Source organism: Aquarana catesbeiana, linkage group LG10 (assembly GCF_042186555.1).
Source record: "Aquarana catesbeiana isolate 2022-GZ linkage group LG10, ASM4218655v1, whole genome shotgun sequence".
Taxonomy (NCBI): Eukaryota; Metazoa; Chordata; class Amphibia; order Anura; family Ranidae; genus Aquarana; species Aquarana catesbeiana.
The window spans coordinates 135,849,222-135,876,505 of record NC_133333.1 but is presented as its reverse complement, the minus strand read 5'-3'; the positions used below and the strand labels follow the sequence as shown (position 1 = coordinate 135,876,505).

The 27,284-nt window shown below is 42.6% G+C and overlaps 1 protein-coding gene across 3 annotated transcripts in view; it reads right to left on the bottom strand.

Moving 5' to 3' along the window:
* Window positions 1-27,284, bottom strand: part of LOC141110908 (carbonic anhydrase-related protein 10-like) — a 967,215-nt gene that overhangs the window by 123,969 nt on the left and 815,962 nt on the right. For all 3 annotated transcript variants that reach the window (XM_073602695.1, XM_073602696.1, XM_073602694.1), the window contains one exon: window positions 14,477-14,631. In XM_073602695.1, coding sequence (XP_073458796.1) covers window positions 14,477-14,631 — 155 coding nt within the window. The remainder of the gene's footprint in view (window positions 1-14,476; window positions 14,632-27,284) is intronic.

The window sequence follows — 27,284 nt, the reverse complement described above, 5'->3', positions numbered from 1 at the left end:
TGTACTAGCAGTAGAACTAGCAGAACTTATTACATCTGAGATGGATCTAGAACTCGAGGACACAGAGATTTACACAGACAGCAAGGTAGTGTTGGGTTACATTTACAACGAAAGTAGGAGATTCTATGTCTATGTACACAACAGAGTCCTAAGAATCAGGAAGTCGACACAGCCCACCCAGTGGCATTATGTCTCAACTGATCATAACCCAGCAGATCATGCTACAAGGTCTGTACCAGCATCCCGTCTCAAAGACACTACATGGCTCACAGGACCACCCTTCCTGTACAAGTCAGTGCCTACTACTCCAGTAAGGGAGACATATGTACTGCTAGAACCTGAATCTGACTCAGATATCCGTCCTCAACCCCTTTATAGACAATGAAGGATTGTTAAGAGTTGGAGGACGTATTTCAAATGCAGGACTTGATAGTGGTGAAAGTAATCCTATCATAATACCAAACAACCATGTTGCGTCTTTACTTGTGGAATTCTACCACACACAGATAAAACACCAAGGATGTTTGTTCACCAAAGGAGCCTTGCGTGCAGCTGGACTCTGGATAGTGGGAGCCAAGAGACTTGTGAGTAAAACCATTTTCAAATGTATCACCTGTCGTAAGCTTCGTGGTATGTTTCAAACCCAGAAAATGGCCAACCTTCCTGCAGACCGACTCAGTACAGAACCCCCTTTCACAAACGTCGGCCTTGATGTGTTTGGGCCTTGGGCTGTCATCACACGACAAACCAGAGGAGGCAGTGCCAACAGCAAACGTTGAGCTGTCATGTTTACTTGTATGTGCATTAGAGCTGTACACATAGAAGTAACTGAGTCCTTAGACACATCCAGCTTTATCAATGCCCTGAGACGTTTCATCTCTATTAGAGGCCCTGTCAAACACATACGCTCTGATAGAGGAACCAACTTTGTTGGAGCTTGCAAAGAATTGAAAATCACTTCAAACCTCGACACAGAACGTGTAGAGAGATACCTTTCAGAACAGGGTTGTACATGGACATTTAACCCCCCACACTCTTCTCACATGGGAGGTGCCTGGGAGCGTGTGATTGGTATTGCTCGAAGAATCCTAGATTCAATGTTTCTACATTTGGGAACTTCAAAACTCACACATGAGACTCTGACAACCTTCATGGCTGAAGTATCAGCTGTAATGAATGCCAGACCTTTGACATCTATACCTAATGATCCTGATGATCCTTTCTTGCTTACACCTTCCACTTTGCTCACTCAGAAAGTTGAGGTGATCACAGCTCCTCCAGTCAATCTAGACACAAAGGACTTATACAGATGTCAATGGAAAAGAGTACAAGTGTTAGCTGACACCTTTTGGAACAAGTGGAAGAAACAATACTTGTCTAATCTACAGACCAGGAACAAGTGGCAAGACAGCAAACCCAACTTACAGCCTGGCGCTATCGTTCTCATGAAAGACTCTCAATCGAGGAGAAACGAGTGGCCTTTGGGTCTGATAACCCAAGTGTTTCCCAGTGAAGATGGAAACATCAGGAAAGTTGAGCTCAAAGTCATTAGGCAAGGCCAGCCTAAACTTTTCCTCAGACCTGTTTCTGAACTTATTTTGTTACTCTCCTCCGGAGTGCCATGATGTGTGGTATCCATGGGAAACCAAACAGGGAGTGTCATGCCTTCTGTAATAAGGCTTGTGATTTTCCTATTGACTTTTTGATTTAATTAGATTGCTCTATGCTGCCATCTAGTGACCATTTTGCATAACTGCGCTATATCTATTTCATGTAGTCATTTAGTATAGCTGGTTAGATTTGGTACATGAAAGCCTCCGTACTTTCAATCCCATCAGGCCTTGCATCAGCTTCCTCCACCATTTTCATCTTTTCTTACCATGGAAGCATACACATCTGCTGCTAAGCTGCTACGTTAGCCATCCTGATCCATCTTCGGTATGTTTACTAATTGTATCTTCAGCTAGATAGATAGATAGGATGGCACTAATTGTATGATCTTTGTTAATTGCATTTTGTCTGTATCTGTTACAGTTTTACTCTATCTTGTATCAATAAAAGTTCAAAAGGATTCTGCGCCTACTGGAATGCATTGGTATGAGAGGAGTTAACAGTGTGCCCGAATACACCTCAGTCACGTGTAGTGAGTGGCATAACAACCAGCATGTGTAATAAAATTCAGGTAGGTCTAACTACCATCATTTTAAGAACCTAGCAGCAGAAGATTCTTAAAAAATAATCACTGGTTTGCAGATTAAAAAACTGCCAGTTATTAACACCAGCTCTAAGCAGGCATGAAGAGGTGCCCCAGTACTCAGAGTGGAGCATGTCTGTGCTGGGAAACTCATGAATGGGACAGCTTCCCACACAGTATTGTATCCCCAACCCCATTCATCTATTGTCTGGGAGATTCCCTGGCCAAAAGCTAAATGTAAACAAAGGGTCAGGGCATGCTGATGTTTTTAACCAAGTATTGCGATATTCATATTTTGGAAATTACGTATCCATGGGTGATCCTGGCCTGATGGGGAACTAAGAAATAGTTCCCATCAGATCTACTGTATTTTTGATAGCGCACGGAAGTGGGGAGATTCAAAAGTGGCTATTGGACTGAACTGCAGCTATGATTCTGGCCATTCGTGTGTGCTATCAGTCAACAAGAAGGAGGACCTGATGGGGAACAAAGTCTGTCAGATTCCCTTTTGAACCCTTCTTCTCCTATCTCGCCACTAAACCTTAGAAACTCCATGTTATAAATTTTGTTAATTTTACCTAGCCAATGCTTCAATGAAGGGCTCTTGGGGTCCTTCCACTGTCGGGGAATTACACTTTTTGCTGCGTTTAGGAGATGGGGCAGCAGTGATCTCCTATATTGTTTGATGGGCATACTAACCCCATGGAACAGACATACCCAAGGGCTCAAAAGGAGATGGAAAGATTGGGAAAAGTATAAGCATTCACTGAGATACGCCGAAAGGATAGTAGAGGGAAGGTAGTGTGAGTAATGGTGAGAGGGCTTGATTATAGACAGGTACTTGGAGAGATTCGGGGGTGGATAGGGGTGAGGGGAGGCTTGGGGGTGGGAGGGAGTAATTTTAAGACTATTTTTATATGTATAGCAGGGCCGGGGGTGGCAACCCGGCTTAGGCTGAACTTGTTTTGTATGAATGTTTTTCTTTTGTCTTAAAAAAAATCTTAATAAAGAGATGGAAAAAAAAAAGTTTGTCAGATTCCCATCAGGCTTAACCCACCCCTACTATTAAACTTCACAGCCATGTGCCTTTAATTGTGTTGGGTGCAGTGGCAGTTGGGAGGAAACACACTGAAAAAGGAATGCCTAGTATTGAGACTCTGACCTCACTGCCCTGCACTGATAGATTCTTGTACCTGACTCTGCCAGGTATATGAATCAGGCACAAACACCAACAATTTTAGTGCGATGCCCCAATTGAATTTAAAAGGGTGCCTACGACACCTTTTATGAATCTTCCCAATGAGTAGGGTAGCAATAATTGCATGAATAAAGCCTGTTCTGTAAGAACTTAAACTACATATGCTGTGGGGCATGTCCAAGATGGTGCTGGGAGCGGGCGTGCTTTAGAGGAGCTCCCGATTCTGGCCTACAATCCTTCTAACATCCTGGTGTAGAGATTGCAATTCCTGGCTGCTTGTACACCAGACGTTCTCCTGTACCACTGGGTGATGACAAGGGGCAGAAGTTCAGGACCAAAAAACGGACACTGTGAGTACTTTGCCTGAGCCTGGGCCTTCCGCCCTTCCTGCCCATGATATGGAGACCCAGACATACGCACCTGCTGATGTCGCAACCCTGGCTGCTTCTACATGCTTTGATACCCTCATGCAGGCTATATCTACCCTCACCTCTAAAATCAACCATGTACAGGTAGACATTGACCTCAGTCGCCGCAACCTGAATCGGTTTCGAGAGCGGGTCACCGAGGTGGAGAGTCGGGTGTCAGGGGTGGAGGACATACAATGAGCCGCACTGGATATTGAACTTCCTTTTTATAGTTCCATCGTACATGTTGTATGTCACCGCGTTCTCATGTTCTGAATTTTTGGTCAACATTTGTGTGACCGTGTGTAAACAATACAAGTTTTCTCGCATTGACCTGGCCTATGTTTGGGGGTCTGTCCTGCCTAGAATAAGGGAATTCAGAATTTTGCTGAGGGTTGTATCGGAACATGCCCCGCTGTTTATGAGCTTGGATCTGTCCGTTGCTCCCTCTGACAGACTCTTTCTAGATTCTGGGTCTCGGATATGGCAGTGGAGTCTCAGTTCAAAGGGGAGATGGAGGCCTATTGGAGAATCAATTCTGACTCGGTTTCTGCAGCATCTGTCTGGGATGCCCTTAAAGCTTACACATGTGTGTACCAGACTGTTATTGCAAGGGTCCATAGGGAACGCAGGGTAGAGCTGACTAGATTGGAGCCTGACATGAAGTCTTATATGTTAGAACTCAAACTCCCCAGCAATATGCCTGTTTACAATCCCTGTCCTCCTGTTAAGAATGTCTTTGAAGAAGAAGTTACTCCATCAGTCCCAATGTATCTTTGAGCAGGGGGAAAAAAACATGGAGACTGCTGGCCTGGCTATCTAGGCAACAGATGGGGGGGATTAGTGTCTCTCATATCCTTAGTCCTACCTGAACCCTCCTCTCTTCCCCTGCGGAGATAAACCAGTGCTTTGACTCATACTATCAAACTATCTACAGTTCCCGAGTGACCTATGACAATACCAACCCGACCTCCTATTTAGAGAAGGTAGATATCTCGGTCCTTACTTCGACCTATTCTAATAAACTAGATGCCCCGTCACAGTAAAGGAGATACAAAAGGTGTTGTTAATGATGCAGTCTGGCAAAACCCCTGGGCCTGATGGCATTCCTGTAGAATTTTACTAACTATACACTGACTCTTTAGCCCCCAATCGGTTAAACACCGTTATAACTGCATTGACACATTGACACACCCAGACCAGACAGGGTTTATGCCGGGTCGTGGCACATACACCAACATCCAACGTCTCCATACCCACATTGCCATGGCTAAACTCGATAGCCCAGGGGTGGTGGCCTCTCTCGATGCTGAGAAGGCCCTCGACTCTGTCGAATGGGTCTACTTATGAGCAGTTTTGTCCAGATTTGGGTTTGGTCCCTGGTTTTTGTCCTGGTTGCAGATGCTCTATGCCCATCCCCAGGCACTAGTCCATACTAATGGAAACTGAATATTTTCCTTTAGGAAGGGGGACACGCCAGGGCTGCCAGTTATCCCCAGGATTGTTCGCCCAAGCCTTGTCCTCCTTTTTAGAACGGACCCGGGGGTCAGGGGTATAAGAATGGGACCGCTGGAAGAAAAGTTGTCCCATAAAGCAGATGACTCATTACTTTACCTTGCAGACACATCTTCATCCCTCTGATTGGCATTGGCCCTCTTTGACCAATTTAGTAGATATTCCAATGTCCGCATTAATTGGGACAAGTTGGTGTTTTTCCCGCTTAACCCATCGTTATAGATACACAAACACCTCTCCGATGGGTAGATGAGTTCAATTATTTGGGAGCAAGGGTGAGTAGTACCATAGCTGCTTATTTGGACAAAAATGCTTATCCTGTGTTGGCACAACTTACTCACAAATGTGTAGCCTGGCGCACCCTCCCACTGACGCCAGTGGGTCGAGTAAATCTGTTAAAAATTATATACTTACCAAAATTTTTGTACTTTTTTCTGGAACACTCAGATGCATATCCCTAAGTCCTTTTTCAGATGCTTGGAGGGTATTGTGACATACTTCATATGGGCTGGGCAACCCCCACGAGTGGCAAAAAGTATCCTATACCTCCCGTTTTTGAGTGGTGGTTTGGCACTCCCAAACTTTCAGCTCTATTACTGGGCGGCAGTGCTTGTCACTGTGAAGTGGTGGTTCTCCCAGCCTAAGCAAAATCTTAGGCACTGAGTAACTTGGTGTTTTGAGGCGTTGGGGCTCACCCTTCTGTGACAGGTCCTATGAAAACTACATTACGGTGTGGAAGTGCTCCAGGACAGCATACAAGAAACCATCCCATGTTTCCCCACATACACCGTTATGGGGTAACCCTTTACTCCCCCATCTGTATACTATTCCTGACCCTTAAGTTTGGGCCAAGAGAGGGATTACTTCATTGAAACATGTGATGGTGGATGGTAACATTATGTCTTTTCAAGATCTGTGGTGTCTACATTCGGTTCCTAGATCCTTTGAATTCTGATACTGGCAATTGCGGTATGCCATCGGTACCCAATTTCCAGACCCTTTGTCCTCAAGTCTGACTCTATTAAACACCTTCTGACCTCCAGTTTGATGGAGAAGCCCTTATCCTCCCTTTATCTGTACTTACCTGTTGCCTATGACACTCAGCCAACTCGATCGCTTGATAAGTGGAGGGAGGACATTCCCAATCTTGGGAAAGAGCAAAGAGAGGACTGTGTCTTTTCCTTTATCCCCTCCATGATTTTGGATAGGGATAGGTTTATACAACTCAAGCTCCTACATAGAGTATACTATACCCCATAGAGACTGGCTAGTATTTACCCCAATCTTGACCCAATGTGTACTAGATGCACCCTTGAACCTGGCACTTTTTGGCACATGGTTTGGCCCTGTCCTAAGCTCTGTCCATACTGGGAGGCAATGGCCGGCACCCTGAGTGACTTATGTGGCACGGTCATACCACTGGACCTGTTGACCTCTTACTGTTGAGTTACTTGGAGAATATAGAGGGGGACAGATATACCAGGCTCTGCCTTACCTTACATTATTCTATGCAAGAAGGGAAATCTTGTTAAGGTGAAAGTCGGAGGAGCTCCCTATGCGAGCTTCATGGTGGAAGACTATTAATTCTGTGTCACCGTTATATAAAATTATGTATGAGAGTAGAAATTGTCTGAAGAAGTTTGATAAAATTTGGTCAAATTGGATTGATGCCTGTGGCTAGAGCCCAACAATATGTGCGATGTGACTACATTTACATGTACTTGCCAGGGGTACATTATCCCTTGCTCCCCCCCCGGCTGTCTGTCTCCCTTTCACCCCCCCATCTCCTATCACCGATCCCTTAGATACTTGTATTAGGTAGCACACAGGTTGTTGCATTCTAATGTCTGAAAGATATTCTACTCTCTTTCAAGAAGCACATGCAGCCTTAGAGGCCACAACAGGGATGGCAGAAAGTGTGTGTCCCTCCTTCTTTTACCATACCAGGCCACTTGCCTTTCTATTTTGGGAGGGTACCGTCCAAGGAGGATTGGCAATGGATACTTTCAAAGGGGGGGGGGGTTTAATGAGGGGTTTAGGAATCTAGAAGTCCCCTTAGTCCCCTTTATAACAAGTAACACTCAGATTTCTACACCTTCCAGGGTAATGAGTACAGAGGTACCCCTTAGTACTCATTCCCAAAAAGTAAATGTAATAAACACATCAAAGATGACAATCCAACCTGGATAAACCTGAGCTAATCATTTTCCTACCCAAACATTCTCAACACTATCCAAAGTTGAAGGTTGAAGAGAAGAAGCAAGAAAATGTACCAAGGTCACTGGTCACTTTAATGAGTGCAGTCTCTGTTGAATGTCTCGAGCAGAGGCAAGACTGAAGGAGATGAGAAAGTGAGATAGACAAGAGGAGGAGGGTCAGTCATCTAATTACAGCAGTGACAACCATCTACAGTTACTGCGTTATTGTTACAGTAACTCATTAAAGTGAATACACCCCTCACATTTTTGTAAAAAAAATTATTATATCTTTTCATTTTGTACTCCTCACCTGGTTGCCTGCTTGACACCACCTGAACCAAATTAGTTTATCTTGGTCTCATCAGACCACAGGACATGGTTCTAGTAATCCATGTCCTTAGTCTGCTTGTCATTAGCAAAGTGTTTGCGGGCTTTCTTGTGCATCATCTTCAGAAGAGGCTTCCTTCTGGGAAGACAGCCATGCAGACCAATTTGATACAGTGTGCGGCGTATGGTCTAAGCATTGACAGGGTGATGCTCCACCCCTTCAAACGCTCTGCAGCAATGCTGGCAGCAGTCATATGTCTATTTCCCAAAGACCTCTGAATATGGTGCTGAGCACGTGCACTCAACTTCTTTGGTCGACCATGGCGAGGCCTGTTCTGAGTGGAACCTGTCCTTTTAAACCACTGTATGGTCTTGGCCACCATGCTGCAGCTCAGTTTCAGGGTCTTGGCATTCTTCTTATAACCTAGACCATCTTTATGTAGAGCAACAATTCTTTTTTTCAGATCCTCAGAACGTTCTTTGCCATGAGGTGCAATGTTGAATTCCCAGTGACCAGTGTGGTAGACATAGTCAGCGCGAAACATATTCCAGGGGGTAGTATTGGGGGCATTAGTGGTAGGTTGACTAAAGCACCTAAACGCGAGGTAAGTATAGTAACAAGTCCTATTTGCAACTCCAGAGCACCCAATAAGGAGATAGTATGCGACCGGTCTAAACTACGTGGCATGTTCACCATGAAGAGGATTTTGATTTTGTAGGAATTACAGAAACTTGGTTTGACAGCTCTCATGATTGGCTGGCAACCATTCAATGGTATTCCATATATCGCAGGGTTAGAGACGATAAAAAAAGGGGGGGTATGCCTGTATATCAAAAATGATGTACAAGCGAATGTGAGAGATGACATCACTAAGGGAGTAAGGGAGGAGGTAGAATCCTTATAGATATAGCTACAAAGGGAGGAAACTAAGGGTAAAGTAATACTGGGAGTATGCTATAGGCCCCCTAACCAGAGGGAGGAGGCGGAGGGAACCTCCTATCACAAGTTGGATTAGTGACAAGAATGGGAAGTGTCATTATAATGAGGGATTTTCATTATTCAGACATAGACTGGGTGGAAGGAACCGCTCATCTAAGGCTCGCCAGTTCCTAAATGTCTTGCAGGACAATTTCATAGGTCAGTTGGTAAATGCACCAACTAGAAACAAAGCGTTACTAGACCTACTGATTACCAACAATACAGACCTGATCACGGATGTGGAAATACGGGGCAATTTAGGAAACAGCGATCACTGGTCAATTCGTTTTAGTATAAATCACAAAAATAGCAAACATAAAGGGAATACAAAGACACTGAATTTGAAAAGAGCCAACTTCCCTAAACTATGATCCTTGCTAGAAGATAATAATTGGGATAAAATCTTAGGAACAAAGAACACAGAGGAAAAATGGGTATGCTTTAAGAGAATATTAAATAAGGGCATTAGCCAGTGCATCCCAATGGGAAATACATTTAAAAGAGCTAATAAAAGACCTGGGTGGTTTAACTCCAACGTAAGAAAATGAATATAAAAACAAAGGAGAAGGCCTTCAAAAAATACAAGGCTGAGGGCTCATCATCAGCATTCCAACTTTCCAAAGAATGCACCAAGAAATGTAAGGGTGCAATCAGGGCGGCTAAGATAGAGCATGAAATTCACATAGTGGAGGAGAGTAAAAAAAATCCCAAGAAATTCTTTAAGTACATAAATAATAAGAAAGTGAGGTCAGATCATATTGGTCCCATAAAGAACGATGAAGGAAATTTGGTTAATAAGGATAGAAAGATGGCGAAGGTATTGAATTTATTCTTCTCTTCTTCTTCTTCATGAGGGAAACGGGGGGCTTCAGTAACCAAAACTGCAATGTTTATCCTCATGACACATCACAGGAAGCACCCTCATGGCTAACAGAGGACAAAATTAGAAATAGACTTGAAAAATGTAACATTATAAGTCACCGGGACCAGATGGCTTACACCCAAGGGTCCTTAAGGAACTCAGTCAAGTAATTGTCTACTGACTGGAATGGTACCAGCTGATTATAGAAAAGCCAATGTAGCATCAATATTTAAAAAAGGGCCAAGATACATCCCTGGGAATTACAGACCATTTAGCCTAACATCAATTGTATGTAAGCTCTTGGAGGGGGTGGTAAGGGGCTATATACAAGATTTTATAATGACAATGGTGTATCATTAGAAGTAATCAGCATGGATTCATGAAGAGTCATTCTTGCCAAACCAATCTATTAACCTTCTATGAGGAGGTGGGCTGTTATCTAGATAAAGGAAGGCCTGTAGACATGGTGTATCTAGATTTTGCAAAAGCGTTTGACACATTCCTCATAAACGTTTACTGTACAAAGTAAGGTTCGTTGGCATGGAGCATAGGGTGAGTACATGGATTCAAAACTGGCTACAGGGGCGAGTTCAGAGGGTAGTGATAAATGGGGAGTACTCTGAATAGTCCGGAGTGAAAAGTGGGGTCCCCTAGGGCTCTGTCCTGGGACCAATCCTATTTAATTTATTCATAAACGACCTGGAGGATGTTATAAACAGCTCAATCTCTGTATTTGCGGACGATACTAAGCTAAGCAGGACAATAACTTCTCCGCAGGATGTGGAGACCTTGCAAGAAGATTTGAACAAATTAATGGAGTGGGAAACTACATGGCAAATGAGGTTTTAATGTAGAAAAATGTAAAATAATGCATTTGGGTGGCAAAAAATATGGATGCAATCTACACACTCGAGGGAGAACCTATGGGGGAATCTAGGATGGAAAAGGACCTAGGTAGATGACAGGCTCAGCAATGTCATGCAATGCCAAGCTGATGCAAGCAAAGCAAACAGAATATTGGCAAGCATTAAAAAGGGGATTAACTCCAGAGATAAAATGATAATTCTCCCACTCTACAAGACTCTGGTCTGGACGCACCTGGTGTATGCTGTCCAGTTCTGGGCACCAGTCTTCAGGAAGGTTGTGCTGGAACTGGAGAGAGTCCAGAGAAGGGCGACAAAACTAATAAAGGGACTGGATGACCTTAGTTATGAGGAAAGGTTGCGAGCACTGAACTTGTTCTCTTTGGAGAGGAGACGCTTGAGAGGGGATATGATTTCAATGTACAAATACCATACTGATGACCCCACAATAGGGATAAAACTTTTCCGCGAAGGGAATTTAATAAGACATGCAACCATTCACTAAAATTAGAAGAAAAGTGGTTTAACCTTAAACTGCATAGAGGGTTCTTTACTGTAAGAGCGGTTAGGATGTAGAATTCTCTTCCGCAGGTAGTGATTTCAGCAGGGAGCATCAATAATGTAAAAAAACTATTAGATAAGCACCTAAACGATCACAACATACAGGACTATACAAGGTAATACTGACATATAACCACACACATAGGTTGGACTTGATGGACTTGTGTATTTTTTCAACCTTGCCTACTATGTAACAAAGTAACTAAGTGTGAGAGTGAGAGCGGTAACACCAAATTTAACATGCTCCCCATTCACACCTGAGACCTTGTAACACTAATGAGTCACATGACACCGGGGAGGGAAAATGGCTAATTGGGCCCAATTTGGACATTTTCATTGAGGGGTGTACTCACTTTTGTTGCCAGTGGTTTAGACATTAATGGCTGTGTGTTGAGATATTTTGAGGGGACAGCAAATTTACACTGTTACGCAAGCTGTACACTTACGACTTTACATTGTAGCAGTGTCATTTCTCCAGTGTTGTCACATGAAAATATATAATAAAATATTTACAAAAATGTGAGGGGTGTACTCACTTTTGTGAGATACTGTAAAAAATAACCTATACCAATTGACAAAAGTCATGTAGGAGACACAGAAAATGTGAAAAATGGTTTTCTGGTCTGATAATACCAAAACTGAAATTTTTGGCCTCAATGCAAAACATGTGTTGCATAAAGCTAACACTTACCTTTTTTACCCTAATGTAAGGAATGTATTAAGGTAAAACATTTTTAGGCTTTATAACCACTTTAACCACTTACCAACCGGCCCATAGCCGAATGACGGCTGCAGGGCGGTTGGATAACTCTGGGAGGACGTACTATGACGTCCTCCCAGAATTTCCCTCTCGCGCGCCCGCTGGGGCGCGCACCCGAACACATCCGTGACCGCCGGGTCCTCAGGACCCGGCGCATCACAGATCCCGGTAAATGGCCGCTGATCGCGGTCGTTTACCATGTGATCGCACCGTCAAATTACGGCGCGATCACATGTAAACAGACCGGCGTCATCAGATGACGCCGGTTCCTCTCCTCCCCTCCTGTGTACCGATCGGTACACTGTGAGCAGAGAGGGAGATGGATGGATGGCTGCAGCGCTGTGGGCTGGATGTGTAGTGCCCACAGCGCTGCACAGAGACATCCAGCCATCCATCCATCCATGCTCAGCCATCCCTAACGCTCTGCAATGCTGTGCAATACTCTGCAATGCCCCACATTACTCTGCAATGCTGTGCACTACTCTGCAATGCCCCACATTACTCTGCAATACCCCCACATTACTCTGCAATGCTGTGCACTACTCTGCAATGCCCCACATTACTCTGCAATGCTGTGCACTACTCTGCAATGCCCCACATTACTCTGCAATACCCCCACATTACTCTGCAATGCTGTGCACTACTCTGCAATGCCCCACATTACTCTGCAATGCCCCGCAGTACTCTGCAATGCCCCGCAGTACTCTGCAATACCCCGCAGTACTCTGCAATACCCCGCAGTATTCTGCAATACCCCGCAGTACTCTGCAATACCCCGCAGTACTCTGCAATACCCCGCAATACTCTGCAATACTCCGCAGTACTCTGCCATACCCCGCAGTACTCTGCCATACCCCGCAGTACTCTGCCATACCCCGCAATACTCTGCAATACTTGGTGATACCCAGTCATACTCAGCGATACTCTGCAATACCTCCCATATTCTGCAATACCCTGCCATACTCTGCAATACCCCGCCATACTCTGCAATACCCCGCCATACTCTGCAATACTCTGCAATACCCCGCCATACTCTGCAATACTCTGCAATACCCCACCATACTCTGCAATACCCCGCCATACCCTGCCATGCTGAGCCATACTCGGCTGTACTCGGCCTCTCTATGTGGCCAGGCTGTGGAAGTCTCACACATGTGGTATTGCCGTACTCAGGAGGAGTAGGAGAATCTATTTTAGGGTGTAATTTTTGGTATGTACATGTTATGTGGTAGAAATATTGTATAAATGGATAACTTTGTGTTAAAAAAAAATAATGCGTTTTAACCACTTCCCGCCCACCGGCCGTCATACAACGTCCTTGACTTTGTGCGGTGATATCTGAATGATGCCTGCAGCTACAGGCATCATTCAGATATCAGCTTTTTCAGCCAGCGATTCCCTACACAATAAGAATGATCATAGCGGCTGTTCCACTGCTTGATCGTTCTTACAGGAGGCGAGAGGGGATGTCCCCTCCTCCCACCGCCCTCCGGTGCTTCTACCGACTCACCGCTACGATCGAAGCCAGGATCGTTTTTTTTTTTTTTTAATTTCAGGCTTGCCAGCCTAGAGGTGAGATGTGGGGTCTTATCGACCCCATATCTCGCTGTAAAGAGGACCTGTCATGCCATATTCCTATTACAAGGGATGTTTACATTCCCTGTAATAGGAATAAAAGTGGTCAAAAAAATTTTTTTTTGACCACCAAGCACTGGGTTTCTGTGCTACATTTGTAAATGGAAACCTTTTTTTTACTAATAAAGTGATATACATGCAGAGAGCACTATATATTGCCGCTTTTATTGCATGAATCCTGTGAACCGGAGCCTTATGTCCAGAGTCAGAGCCAGAGCTCCAGTGCATATCTTCTTCCAGTGTTGTATTTATCCTTGATACAACATCTCCAACCCCTTGAGGGAAAAAGCGTTTGTGACCTATCTTTTAATTCAGTTAATTATCTGTTAATTTGCGCTGCACTGCCTTTTGTATATTTATTTATGGGATTTGATTTATTTGACCCTTAGTGTTCAGCTGCTGTGTATTGGGTTTTAATTGCGCTGATATAATTTCTTATTGTGTATAATAAAACATGCTCACATGGTTTAATGTCACTTAAAATGAGATTTTAGTGACTGGCTTTGGGTCTAAAGTCCATATAAAGAGATGCTATTACTGTTTTTCATGAAGAAGTTTACATTTAAAAATAAATATTCAGCTCAGTGTGCTTTTCTGTCTGCATTTTCTGATTCTTGAGAAGTTACAAAAGTTCAGTAATACAATATATATCCTCTTGTTACATATTAGTTACAATGACTGCTTTCATAATTATTTTATTTGCGTGCCTCAAATAAATAGAAACTCAAATTTATTCTAGAATCACCTTCAAATTAACCCACCTAATAGAGTTTGCAAATATTAAGGCTTATATTAAGAGCGAATTGTAATTAGTTGCACATTCATTGCCAATGCTTTGGAATTCAGTCATCCACAAATTAAAGACAGTAGCGTAAAACAAAAAAAAAAATCTTTTTAGCTTTTTACTATCATAATACACACATTAAAATGGTTCTAACGATCATGTTAGTACTGGAAAAGTATCCAAAATACTGTACCTGCATTGACGTAATATTCAGAGGCCTATCAATTATAATCCAAGTCACTGTCTCATAGCACGGAGGAATGGTCATGGAACCTTGATATGTCAGAAATCCAAATGACTCTGGATATAGTTCTTCAATGCTAAGATCTTGTATGAAATTGACTTCATCTGTAAAAATAAATGTATAGGATGATATGCAATCATGCAGTTTTTCTCACTTTAAAACATTGCTGATGGTTGCTAGGCCTCTAGTAACCCAGGAAGTGCAAAAAATGGTGGCAAGAGGTTGTGTAAAATTGCATGATGGAAACAGGTTCTTCACCTTTGCCATAGTGAGCTGGTTAAAGGGTTCAGTATCCAATTTCTCACACTCTAGTTGGTTAACACTGTTTTTTTGCTGACTAATATGTAACAGTTTGTGAATCAATGCATAAAATGACAGATGATAGCAATAGAAACTTAAGCTTGGACACTACACATAATCCCACATTGTAGAGTTAATTAATCTCTATGGGGTTCATTCATCTGTGGCTGGAAGTTATAAAGAATTGACAGACATAATGTCCCCAGTAAGGAAACAATCAACCAAAAAAAAAACACTTTAAAGCCCAGTTGAACTCTCCCAATTCATTAATGATTACTATTATTGTAATGCAGTCAGACTGCTTTTACAGTAATAAGTAACTACTTATTCCCTAGAGCTGATAAGTCTATCTTATCAGCTCTAGGGACAACTGCTCACATCCACATCCTATGTATTGCATAGAACTAAAAAGGAGGAAAGAAATTGCACCAAAGGCAACAGGACTTTAGAGGATGTGGATGAGGTGAACGCATACACAGTATTGGAATAAAATATATATACTTTATTGTACAAAACATTTAAAAACCATGATTCAAAATAAAATCATACAATATTATGCAAGCATATAGTTAACACAGTGGCTAAATATGGTTGTGTATTGGAAGTTATAGTTGATTCAGTTGTTCACTTCAGTCTGTGCATAAAGTTCTAACGCATTTCACAGAATGTCTCTGCTTCTTCAGGGAATTCCAATACACTGTTAAAGAATTATTGACTGTTAACGCATATTCAGCCATATAATAGCTTCCAATATTGCTACAATGATTAACAGTCGTAAAGATGTGCTCACCAACTCCATCAACAGAATAGGTGTCTGGGCCTCCCAATGCAGGAGAAGAAGAGGATGTGAGGTTGCTATTTGACTTACAGTATAATCCCTGGAGGGCAAACTGGGTGGGCACTTGACCGCACACCAGAAAAAGCAGGCGGATCAAAACCATGCACATGTAGCACTTCATATGCATAGTTTTGACCCACCTGTACCATATTTAGCTACAGTATCTCACAAAATTGAGTACACCCTTCACATTTTTGTAAATATTTTATTATACTTTTTCATGTGACAACACTGAAGATATTGCACTTTGCTACAACGTAAAGTAGTGAGTGCACAGCTCACAGTGTCAATTTGCTGTCCCCTCAAAATAATTCAACACACAGCAATTAATGTCTAAACCTCTGGCAACAAAAGTGAGTACACCCCTAAGTGAAAATGTCCAAATTGGGCCCAAAGTGTCAATATTTTGTGTGGCCACCATTATTTTCCAGCACTGTCTTAACCCTCTTGGGCATGGAGTTCACCAGAGCTTCACAGGTTGACTCTTCTACGCCTCAATGACAACATCATGAAGCTGGTGGATGTTAGAGACCTTGCGCTCCTCCACCTTTTGTTTGAGGATGCCCCACGGATGCTCAATAGGGTTTAGGTCTGTAGACATGCTTGGCCAGTCCATCACTTTTACCCTCAGCTTCTTTACCAAGGCAGTGGTCATCTTGGAGGTGTGTTTGGGGTCGTTATTATGTTGGAATACTGCCCTGCGGCCCAGTCTCCAAAGTGAGGGGATCATGCTCTGCTTCAGTATGTCACAGTACATGTTGGCATTCATGGTTCCCTCAATGAACTGTAGCTCCCCAGTGCTAGCAGCACTCATGCAGCCCCAGACATAACACTCCCACCACCATGCTTGACTGTAGGCAAGACACACTTGTCTTTGTAGTCCTCACCTGGTTGCCGCCACACACGCTTGACACCATCTGAACCTAATAAGTTCATCTTGTTCTCATCAGACCACAGGACATGGTTCCAGTAATCCATGTTCTTATTTAGTCTGCTTGTCTTCAGCAAACTGTTTTCAGGCTTTCTTGTGCATCATCTTTAGAAGAGGCTTCTGTAACGAAACGTCCCGCACTCCGCTTGAGTGCTTTCTTCATATACCGCTTCCTCCCAGTCTGAATATAGATATCAGATATTCCAACCACTATCAACCACAATCAAGATAATACTCGCATGGTTGCTGAACATGGACTGATTATTATATGACACACAAATATATACAGCAGGATGACAATACAAACTGTAACCAGAAACCTAATTAACATGAGCTAGTTATCTAATCATTTACCCAGACTTGGTGACTCAAAGATATGACCTTTTAGGGTAGACTGACCGTCTCCTAACTCACAACTACAATACACATAAGTATAAACACATCCCCCAATGCTTTGCTAGGAGGCAAAGACGTGTTAATGAGCACAATAAAGTATTAGGTGAAAGACCCGGGTTTTCCAGATCTCATTAATCAGCATTCCTTTCACATACATCTGTCCACTGAGTCCCAAGCTGGCAGAGACCATCATGGCCTCCTTGCATTACAAAATGTCCTTTTGCATTACATAACAGAATATCTTCCTAAATGCTTGTAGCTCCCTCAAATGCCAGGGCCCATAGTCGGTAGGCAAGAGGCTAGCATTCAGTCCCCTCCAAAAGCCTCTGTCCCGGGTGAGTCTGTCACAGCTTCCTTTTGGATCGACAGCCATGCAGATCAATTTCATACAGTGAGCGGCGTATGGTCTGAGCACTGACAGGCTGACCCCCCACCCCTTCAACCTCTGCAGCAATGCTGGCAGCACTCATACCTCTATTTCCTAAAGATAACTTCTGGATATGACGCTGTGCTTGTGCACTCAGCTTCTTTGGTCGACTATGGTGAGGCCTGTTCTGAGTGGAACCTGTCCTGTTAAACTGCTGTATGGTCTTGGCCACCATGCTGCAGCTCAGTTTCAGGGTCTTGGCAATTTTCTTATAGCCTAGGCCTTTATGTAGAGCAACATATATTTTTTTTGTCAGATCCTCAGAGAGTTCTTTGCCATGAGATGCCATGTTGAACTTCCAGTAACCAGTATGAGATATGAAACCTTGTAACACTAAAGAGTCACATGACACCGGGGAGGCAAAATGGCTAATTGGGCCCAATTTGGACATTTTCACTTACGGGTGTACTCACTTTTGTTGCCAGTGGTTTCTTTTTTTGGGGACAGCTATACTGTCTGTTATACAAGCTGTACACTCAAGACTTTACATTGTAGCAAAGTGTCACTTCTTCAGTGTTGTCACATTAAAAGATATAATAAAATATTTAAAAAAATGTGAGGGGTATACTCACTTTTGTGAGATACTGTATATGCTTGCATACTATTGGAAGATTTTATTTTAAATCATGGTTTTTAAATGTTTTGTACAATAAAGTATATATTTTTTATTCCAATACTGTGTATGTGTTCACCTCAGTGGCAACTCCACATCCTCTAAAGTCCTGTCGCCCTTGGTGCGATTTCTTTCCTTTTTTCTGCTTTTACAGTAATAAAGTTGATCTTTTACCCTTTATTGAACTGGTGAATATTGTAGCAAGGGTTAAAAAATTCCTGTGCTTCAGCAAGAGAGTCGAACTGCGACTCTCTCACACAAAACTGTAACACAACTTTTCTGCGGTTTGTCACTCAGCAGCTTTGTGAAAAGGTTTTTAGTCCACGCTGCAGCTTCTACCAGTTAAATTGTTACTGTGTTTGCACCTGGGCATCAAATGAGATTTAAGTTCTGCTTTAAGTTCAATTGTTTGTGTTAATCTATTATGCTGTATTATAATTTGTGTTTCTAAACTGTCACAGATGTAATAAAAACGATTTTAACTGACATGGTTACCACCTACTGTTACATTTTCTATCTGTAAATATTTGCCTCTATCTGCTTTAGTAGCTTGGAAAAGGTCAGAAATACCTGAAGGGTTGTTGTAACACACATCTCCCCCTATTGTCATCTATCTATCTATCTGGTAAGAACAAAAGAGATAGAGACAGAGATGCATGCATAAATACACATATCTGTAATCTGCACAAGAATTTTAAATTAAATAATCAGAATCTGTAAAAAATACCTACGGGGAAACCCATACTTTCGGAAGAGACCAATCTATTTAATTGCACAGTGACCTAATCTTTCACTATTGTTTTCTCCAAAAATCTGGCAGCCAGCCTTCTCATCTAATGGCCTATCAAACAAAATGCACCAAAAGCAATTGCTTGACAGTTTGCCATTGATCTCTACAGTTTTAAGCTTGGGAGGCAGTGATTGACAAGCCGGCTGCACAGCTATGTGTAAAAAGTGTATAGAAGTGGATAAAATTAGAACTGAAATAATAATGTGAATGGATCTATATATGCTGTGTTCTGTACAGCGCTACATAATCCGTTGGTGCTATATAATTATTGCAAATAAATTAAACAATGTGAAACAAATGTCTAACTCTTTGCACAGGCTAGAAGTGGGGCTCCAGCATTTTCTCTCATGCCCTACCTGTTACATAGCTGTGTTAGTTAAGAGACATCCATCATTTTCGATTTTGTGAAAGAAAAGAAAATATCCACTTGCCACTTACATCTAACACCCTAGATGATCCAGAGAAAAATGTCAGAGTATGTGGCATTATATACCAAGAATAATCAAGAAGCCCAATTCACTAAGTGCTGGTTCACATAGGGGCGGCTTCAAAGTCATCCGACTCTAAAGCTTGTACAGCGCGACCTCAGCGCAGCTTGCAAAACAACTTCTATATAAAAGTCAATGCAAGCCGCTCCGAATTCACCCTAAAGTAGTACAGGAACCTTTTTCTAAGTCGGAGCAACTTGAGTCACTCCTATTAGAACGGTTCCATTGCAATGCATGGAATGCAACTTGTCAGGCTGCTAAGTTGCCTGATAGGTCACCCCTGTGTGAACCGGCACTAAAGGAAAACTAAAGCTACAAATAAAGACATTTTGCATTTACAGATTTAGTGCTTTCAAAAATAAATATTTCAGTGTTTTTGTAGATGCTAGAGAGGTAAATAAAAAAATATATATAATTTTTTTAGTAAACATATGTTCTAGTTTCCATCTGAAGCTTGATCTCCAGTTTTCAGAAGACTTTTCCTAATGTATAGTTTGGGTGGGGTAGCCATTGAGCCTGTTAGATTACCCATCCTACAGTGGAATTTCATTATTTGATCAACACTCACTATCATGGTAAAATATATTTACAATTTGTCTCCAGACACCTGAATATCTGGGGAAGTGTATACAATGGGGACTTCCTGAAGCTAGGCCATAGTCTCCTCTATCAGTCTCAAGCCTGGTACATACTATTAAGCCGGGTACACACAGGCTAAATGTCGGTCTTTTGCCAGTTCAAAAAAAAGTCCAACATTTGGCCCGAAGTGTATGTCGGTCTGTCGGATGTGCATTCTGGAATACCAGCGGCTGACGACTCCCGATCAGTGCTCCCTGCCAATGGCGGAGAGCACCGATCGAATTGTTCTGGGGGAGGGACGGAAGAGTCCCCCTGTCAGAACACAACAGCTCAGCAGGGGAGATGGGTTGAATGGAAAAAAACGTAAGCCTGGTACACACTATCTGTTTTTTTCCGTTGAACCAGCGGGTTGGATGAAAAAACTGTCAGCTCCAGTCGGAGCTGCTGTACTCACTATGCACAGTAAGTACAGCGATCTCCCCACCTGAGCTATTGGGTTCTGACATGAGGACTGTCCCCCCCTGCCAGAACACTCTGATCAGCGCTTTCTACCATTGACTGGGAGCGCTGATCGGTTAGTTGGTCGGTTGCTGGTTTTCCAACATGCACGGACAGACCGACATACACATGGGCCGAATGTTTGCAGTTTTTTTTTTTAAATGGCAAATGTCTTCCGACATTTGGCCGTGTATACCCGGCTTTACTCACATTCATGTCTACAGTGTCAAAGTTCACAATGCTTAGGACTCTATGCTGAGGATGGACCATCAGTACTATATCTGTTTTTTTGCTCCCCACAAATCTCAGACAATATCAGATCTTGTCCCAACAGTATCTTTCAAAAAAAGGGCTATACTCCTATTAAAGACAATCCCATCCAAGGCCTCAACTCCAGCAACAGCAAATGGATAACTTTTACTTTGCAGCATTGGGATATTGTGACTTTGCTGTTTTTGTTAAAGTGGTTCTAAAGGCAGAAGGTTTTTTATCTTAATGCTTTCTATGCATTAAGATAAAAAAAAACTTCTCTGTGCAGCAGCCCCCCTGCTTACCTGAGCCCCATCTCAATCCAGCAATGTTGCACAAGAGATTCAGCTGTCCAGGAGTCTCCCACCTCATTGACTGAGACAGCAATGGGTGCCATTGGCTCCCGCTGCTATCATTCAAAGTCAATGAGCCAATGAGGAGAGAGAGGGGGCAGGTCCGAGCCACGGGTCCATGTCTGAATGGACACACAGAGCAGTGGCTCAGCTCAGGTGCCCCCAAGGCAAGCTACTTGCTGTGGAGGCACTCGGCAGGAGGGAGGGGCCAGGAGCGCAGTCGAGGGATCCAAGAGAAGGATCTGGGCTGCTCTGTGCAAAGCCACTGCACAGTGAAGGTGAGTATAACATCTTTGTTATTTTTAAACAAAAAAACAAGACTGTAATATCACTTTAAAGGTGTTATTAAGGCAGTGCACACAAGAACTGCCAGCCCCACTGCTAGTATAACCTGTAGTATATATTGTATGCCGTTTTTAAAATGTATCCTCTAAATAACTTATTCTTTCTTCCCGATCAGCGGTCAAATGACGTCGCTCTCTCCCTCCAAAGTATGTATGTACTAGGGAGGAAGGGATCTCCCTCTGACATTTGCCGGGTGGTCACGTGACCTCCCTCTGAAGTGTATACATGGGAGGGAGAGAGCGACGGGCGGTCATGTGACCACTGATCAGGGAGAAAGAGTAAGGTATTTAAAAGATGAATATCAGATATCTATCTACTCATGGGTATTTTGTAAAGCATATATCTTTCTGATTTCTTGAAATGAACTAAAAGTGACCAGTGAGTTCAACTAAAATTGACCTTTAAGTGAATATTCTGGGAAGTTTGGTAGGATGGCCACAAAGAAGAGATATTCTGAGAAATGTTGCTTAAGAAACATGTGGTTTGGAAAATTCCAAAGGTTATTGTTGACACTTTTTTAGATAATGTTTCGTAATCAGTTATTTTGATTGTTTATATAAATATAATTATGGTGTTTAAAATAAATAGTTGTCAAAGAAATAAGCGATAAGAACATGCTGAAAACTGAAATAATTAAGAAGATGATTAAAGGTCCCCTGACATGTGTCCAATGGTTTAGATTGTCAAAATTATGTGTATAAAAGAGAAAATGTTTCTTACATGTTTTACTACTGCTGCGTTAAGCTGTGGTGGTCCGATGCCATTGTATATTTTGAATAAACCATATACAGATAACGAAAGCTGATTGGCGTTGATGTCCTTCCTTGAAAGACCAACTTAACATTGGTGACCCCAAAGACTGTTGTCGGACAAGAGGAGGGGTTCCTTGGTTTCAGGTGAGAAACATTTCTTCTCATATCTTTCTCCTTTGCAGGTGTGTGGATTTGAGTGGTTGTCTGAGGCTGGGACACAGGAGGTAACACGGTCCTTTTAATTTAACAGTTATTTGTGCATGGTTGTTCATAATAATATTAATAAAAGTGCACTATAGGTTTTTTCTCTCTTCTCCCAGAGGGGCACTGTATAGTTGTTATGAATAAGGGATTTACTATAGATGTACCGCATTTCTCAGTGAGTGTATGAACTGAGTGCCTGAATCTGAGTGTGACAGTGTAGGACACTGTACAGTATAGCAGGAGTGTAGGCTTCTGCTTTTTGTCCCGTGTAGAGCTGGAAGCGCTGTGTGACATGGTGATTGAGTGCTCTGCTATACGTTCTTTGACATAGGAGTAGTAGTCTAAGACTAGCCTATGAAATGCTCATGGGGGATGCCTCATTGAGTATAAGAATAGTAAGCATAAGAGCTATACTGGCTGCTGGTACACAGCCTATTGTAATAGAACTCATAGGGTCCCACATCCTACATCTCTTGGGACCCATATATTGCTATCTCTGGGAATATTTTGTTACAATTAGGATATTATGAGAGTGGTAAGTGCTTCTGTGTGTACACTGGCATATAATCTTAAAAGGTTGTATATGCAGTAAGTATTCAAAGTAACAGTATAATATGAATTCCTTGTGAAGTATGTTTGTATTATATGCCCATACACGCTTGCAGCACTCATAAAAGTTACATATAAAATATGAATGTACCCCATGTTGGTAAGTATGTCCATAGATAGTTACAAGTTAGGGAAGACTGAGTATTTCCCTCTTTGGTCAAGGATGACAGATGCTGTTCTTGCAACTTTTTTTGAAAATATGGCCTCTTTAAAATTCTCTGTCTGTCAGGGATAATTTATAGGAATTACATAAGTACATCTAGGGATACAAATAAGGGTACAATAATTGTTGGGTGAGTTTTAGTTAATGTAATATATTAGGGAAGAGAAAGGTAAGACATCCAATGTGTTCATATATAATACAGTATGCTTTTGTTATATGTTATGAGTATGTCTATTATGAGTATGTCTACCCAACAACTATTGTTGGGTTTTGTGGAATCTGTTGAGTGCATTATATTAAGTCTATGCCAATGGCATCCTTTAATTGAATTATGTGGGAAATGTGACATCACTACTAAATTATATGTATTAAATGGTACAAAAAATGTTCCCCTTCCAGGGAATCTAATAAGATAGTTGGATAGATTTAATGGTTTTAAGAATATTGCAATTACAAATTTTGGGAGTTAAATTATAAGTGTAAATAATAATGTTTTATCACAAAGTTCCATCTTAAGGTTTTGTGATTTCAAAGTGCTTGGTGGAACTGCGGAAGCTGGTTTTACTCAGCTATTTTGAAACTAAAAAATTGCAGAGAGAGCGAAGTCTCAGCTAAATAAAAGCATGTTTACATATATATTCTAAAGAAAAAAAAAAAAAAAAGAAAAAAGAAAAAGGGAAAAAAGGGTTATCATTACAGTAGTAGCACTAGTGGTATAATTGGGTTTCACATCCATCCTTCTTAGTATCTAATATATATATATTTCAGTGGGAGTTGCCGGTACTCACATTGGTGCGAGTTTTGAGGGCATTCAGTGCTTCAAAGTAATATTACTGCCCTGGGACTGGCTCCAGTATGTATACAAAATGCACAGTTGAGATAGGTATGGCAAGTTTTACGCTTTCACAAATAAATAACACTTAATTTTAACACATATAATATTGCTCTCTTTGCACTGTACATTCAATATTTGAGGTTAAATAATTAAAGTAGCCAATAGGATTAAGTAGATTCTTTTGAAATAATCTTTATGTGTGCACTTTATATGAAATTTTACAGGATGTCTATTCTAAATTGTCTAATATAAAGGTAATTATTTGCCTCTATCTTCTACCTCTGATAGCGCACTTTAATATATATATATATATATATATATATATATATATATATATATATATATATATATATATATATATATATATATATATATATATGTATATATATACACACACAGTATCTTACAAAAGTGAGTACACCCCTCACATTTTTGTAACACTCGACTCAAACATTAGCTGTTCGCAAGTTCGCCGAACAGCCAACAATTTGGGGTGTTCGCGGCAAATTCGAATGCCGCAGAACACCCTTTAAAAGTCTATGGGAGAAATCAAAAGTGCTAATTTTAAAGGCTTATATGCAAGTTATTATCATAAAAAGTGTTTGGGGACCCGGGTCCTGCCCCAGGGGACATGGATCAATGCAAAAAAAAGTTTTAAAAACGGCCGTTTTTTCAGGAGCAGTGATTTTAATAATGCTTAAAGTCAAACAATAAAAGTGTAATATCCCTTTAAATTTCATAGCTGGGGGGTGTCTATAGTATGCCTGTAAATGGGCGCATGTTTCCCGTGTTTAGAACAGTCTGACAGCAAAATGACATTTGGAAGGAAAAAACCTATTTAAAACTACCTGCGGCTATTGCATTGCCGACAATACACATAGAAGTTCATTGATAAAAACGGCATGGGAATTCCCCACAGGGAAACCCCGAACCAAAATTTCAAAAAAAAAAATGATGTGGGAGTCCCCCTAAATTCCATACCAGGCCCTTCAGGTCTGGTATGGATATTAAGGGGAACCCCGGCCAAAATTAAAAAAAAAAAATGACGTGGGGTTCCCCCTAAATTCCATACCAGACCCTTCAGGTCTGGTATGGATTGTAAGGGGAACCCCGCACCAAAAAAATAAATAAAATGGCGTGGGGTCCCCCCAAAGATCCATACCAGACCCTTATCCGAGCAGGCAACCTGGCAGGCCGCAGGAAAAGAGGGGGGGACGAGAGTGTGGCCCCCCCCTGAACCGTACCAGGCCACATGCCCTCAACATTGGGAGGGTGCTTTGGGGTAGCCCCCCAAAACACCTTGTCCCCATGTTGATGAGGACAAGGGCCTCATCCCCACAACCCTGGCCGGTGGTTGTGGGGGTCTGCGGGCAGGGGGCTTATCAGAATCTGGAAGCCCCCTTTAACAAGGGGACCCCCAGATCCCAGCCCCCCCTGTGTGAAATGGTAAGGGGGTACTTACCCCTACCATTTCACTAAAAAACTGTCAAAAATGTTAAAAATAACAAGAGACAGTTTTTGACAATTCCTTTATTTAAATGCTTCTTCTATCTTCCTTCATCTTCTTCTGGTTCTTCTGGCTCTTCTGGTTCTTCCTCCGGCGTTCTCGTCCAGCATCTCCTCCGCGGCGTCTTCTATCATCTTCTCCTCAGGCCGCTCCGCACCCATGGCATAGGGGGAGGCTCCCACTCTTCTCTTCATCTTCTTCTTCATCCTCTTCTCTTCTTCCTTCTTCTCTTCTTCTCCTCTTCATTTTCTTCTCCGGGCAGCTCCGCATCCATGCTGGCATGGAGGGAGGCTCCCGCTGTGTGACGGCATCTCCTTGTCTGACGGTTCTTAAATAACGGGGGGCAGGGCCACCCGGTGACCCCGCCCCTCTGACGCACGGGACATGACGGGACTTCCCTGTGGCATTCCCCGTGACGTCACAGGGAAGTCCCGTTAAGTCACCGTGGGTCAGAGGGGGGCGGGGTCCCTGGGTGGTCCTGCCCCCCATTATTTAAGAACCGTCAGACGAGGAGACTCCGTCACACAGCGGGAGCCTCCCTCCAAGCCAGCATGGGTGCGGAGCAGCCCGGAGAAGAAAATGAAGAAGAGAAGAAGAGAAGAGGATGAAGAAGAAGATGAAGAGAAGAGCGGGAGCCTCCCCCCATGCCATGGGTGCGGAGCGGCCTGAGGAGAAGAAGATAGAAGACGCCGCGGAGGAGATGTTGGACGAGAACGCCGGAGGAAGAACCAGAAGAGCCAGAAGAACCAGAAGAAGATGAAGAAAGATAGAAGAAAGAAGAAGCATTTAAATAAAGGAATTGTCAAAAACTGTCTCTTGTCATTTTTAACATTTTTGACAGTTTTTTAGTGAAATGGTAGGGTAAGTACCCCCTTACCATTTCACACAGAGGGGGCTGGGATCTGGGGGTACCCTTGTTAAAGGGGGCTTCAAGATTCAGATAAGCCCCCCGCCCGCAGACCCCCACAACCACCGGCCAGGGTTGTGGGGATGAGGCCCTTGTCCTCATCAACATGAGAACAAGGTGTTTTGGGGGGCTACCCCAAAGCACCCTTCCAATGTTGAGGGCATGTGGCCTGGTACGGTTCAGGAGGGGGGGCGCACTCTCGTCCCCCCTCTTTTCCTGCGGCCTGCCAGGTTGTGTGCTCGGATAAGGGTCTGGTATGGATTTTTGGGGGGACCCCACGCCGTTTTTTTTTTTTTTTTTGGCGCGGGGTTCCCCTTAAAATCCATACCAGACCTGAAGGGTCTGGTGTGGAATTTAGAGGGAACCCCACGTCATTTTTTTTTTTTAATTTTGGCCGGGGTTCCCCTTAATATCCATACCAGACCTGAAGGGCCTGGTATGGAATTAAGGGGGACTCCCACGTCATTTTTTTTTTTTTAATTTTGGTTCGGGGTTTCCCTGTGGGGAATTCCCATGCCGTTTTTATCAATGAACTTCTTGCATTGATCCATGTCTTTTACTTTACTTTTGCATTGATCCATGTCCCTTGGGGCAGGGCTCGGGTCCCCAAACACTTTTTATGACAATAACTTGCATATAAGCCTTTAAAATTAGCACTTTTGATTATTCATGTTCGTGTCCCATAGACTTTAACGGTGTTCGCATGTTCGAGCGAACTTTTTTCCTGTTCGCATGTTCTGGTGCGAACCGAACAGGGGGGTGTTCGGCTCATCCCTACTGAAGAAATATCACTTTGCTACAATGTAAAGTAGTGAGTGTATAGCCTGTATAACAGTGTAAATTTGCCATCCCCTCAACAGTGTAAATTTGCCATCCCCTCACACCCATTAATGTCTAAACTGCTGGCAATAAAAGTGAATACACCCCTAAGTGAAAATGTCCAAATTGAGCCCAATTAGCCATTTTCCCTCCC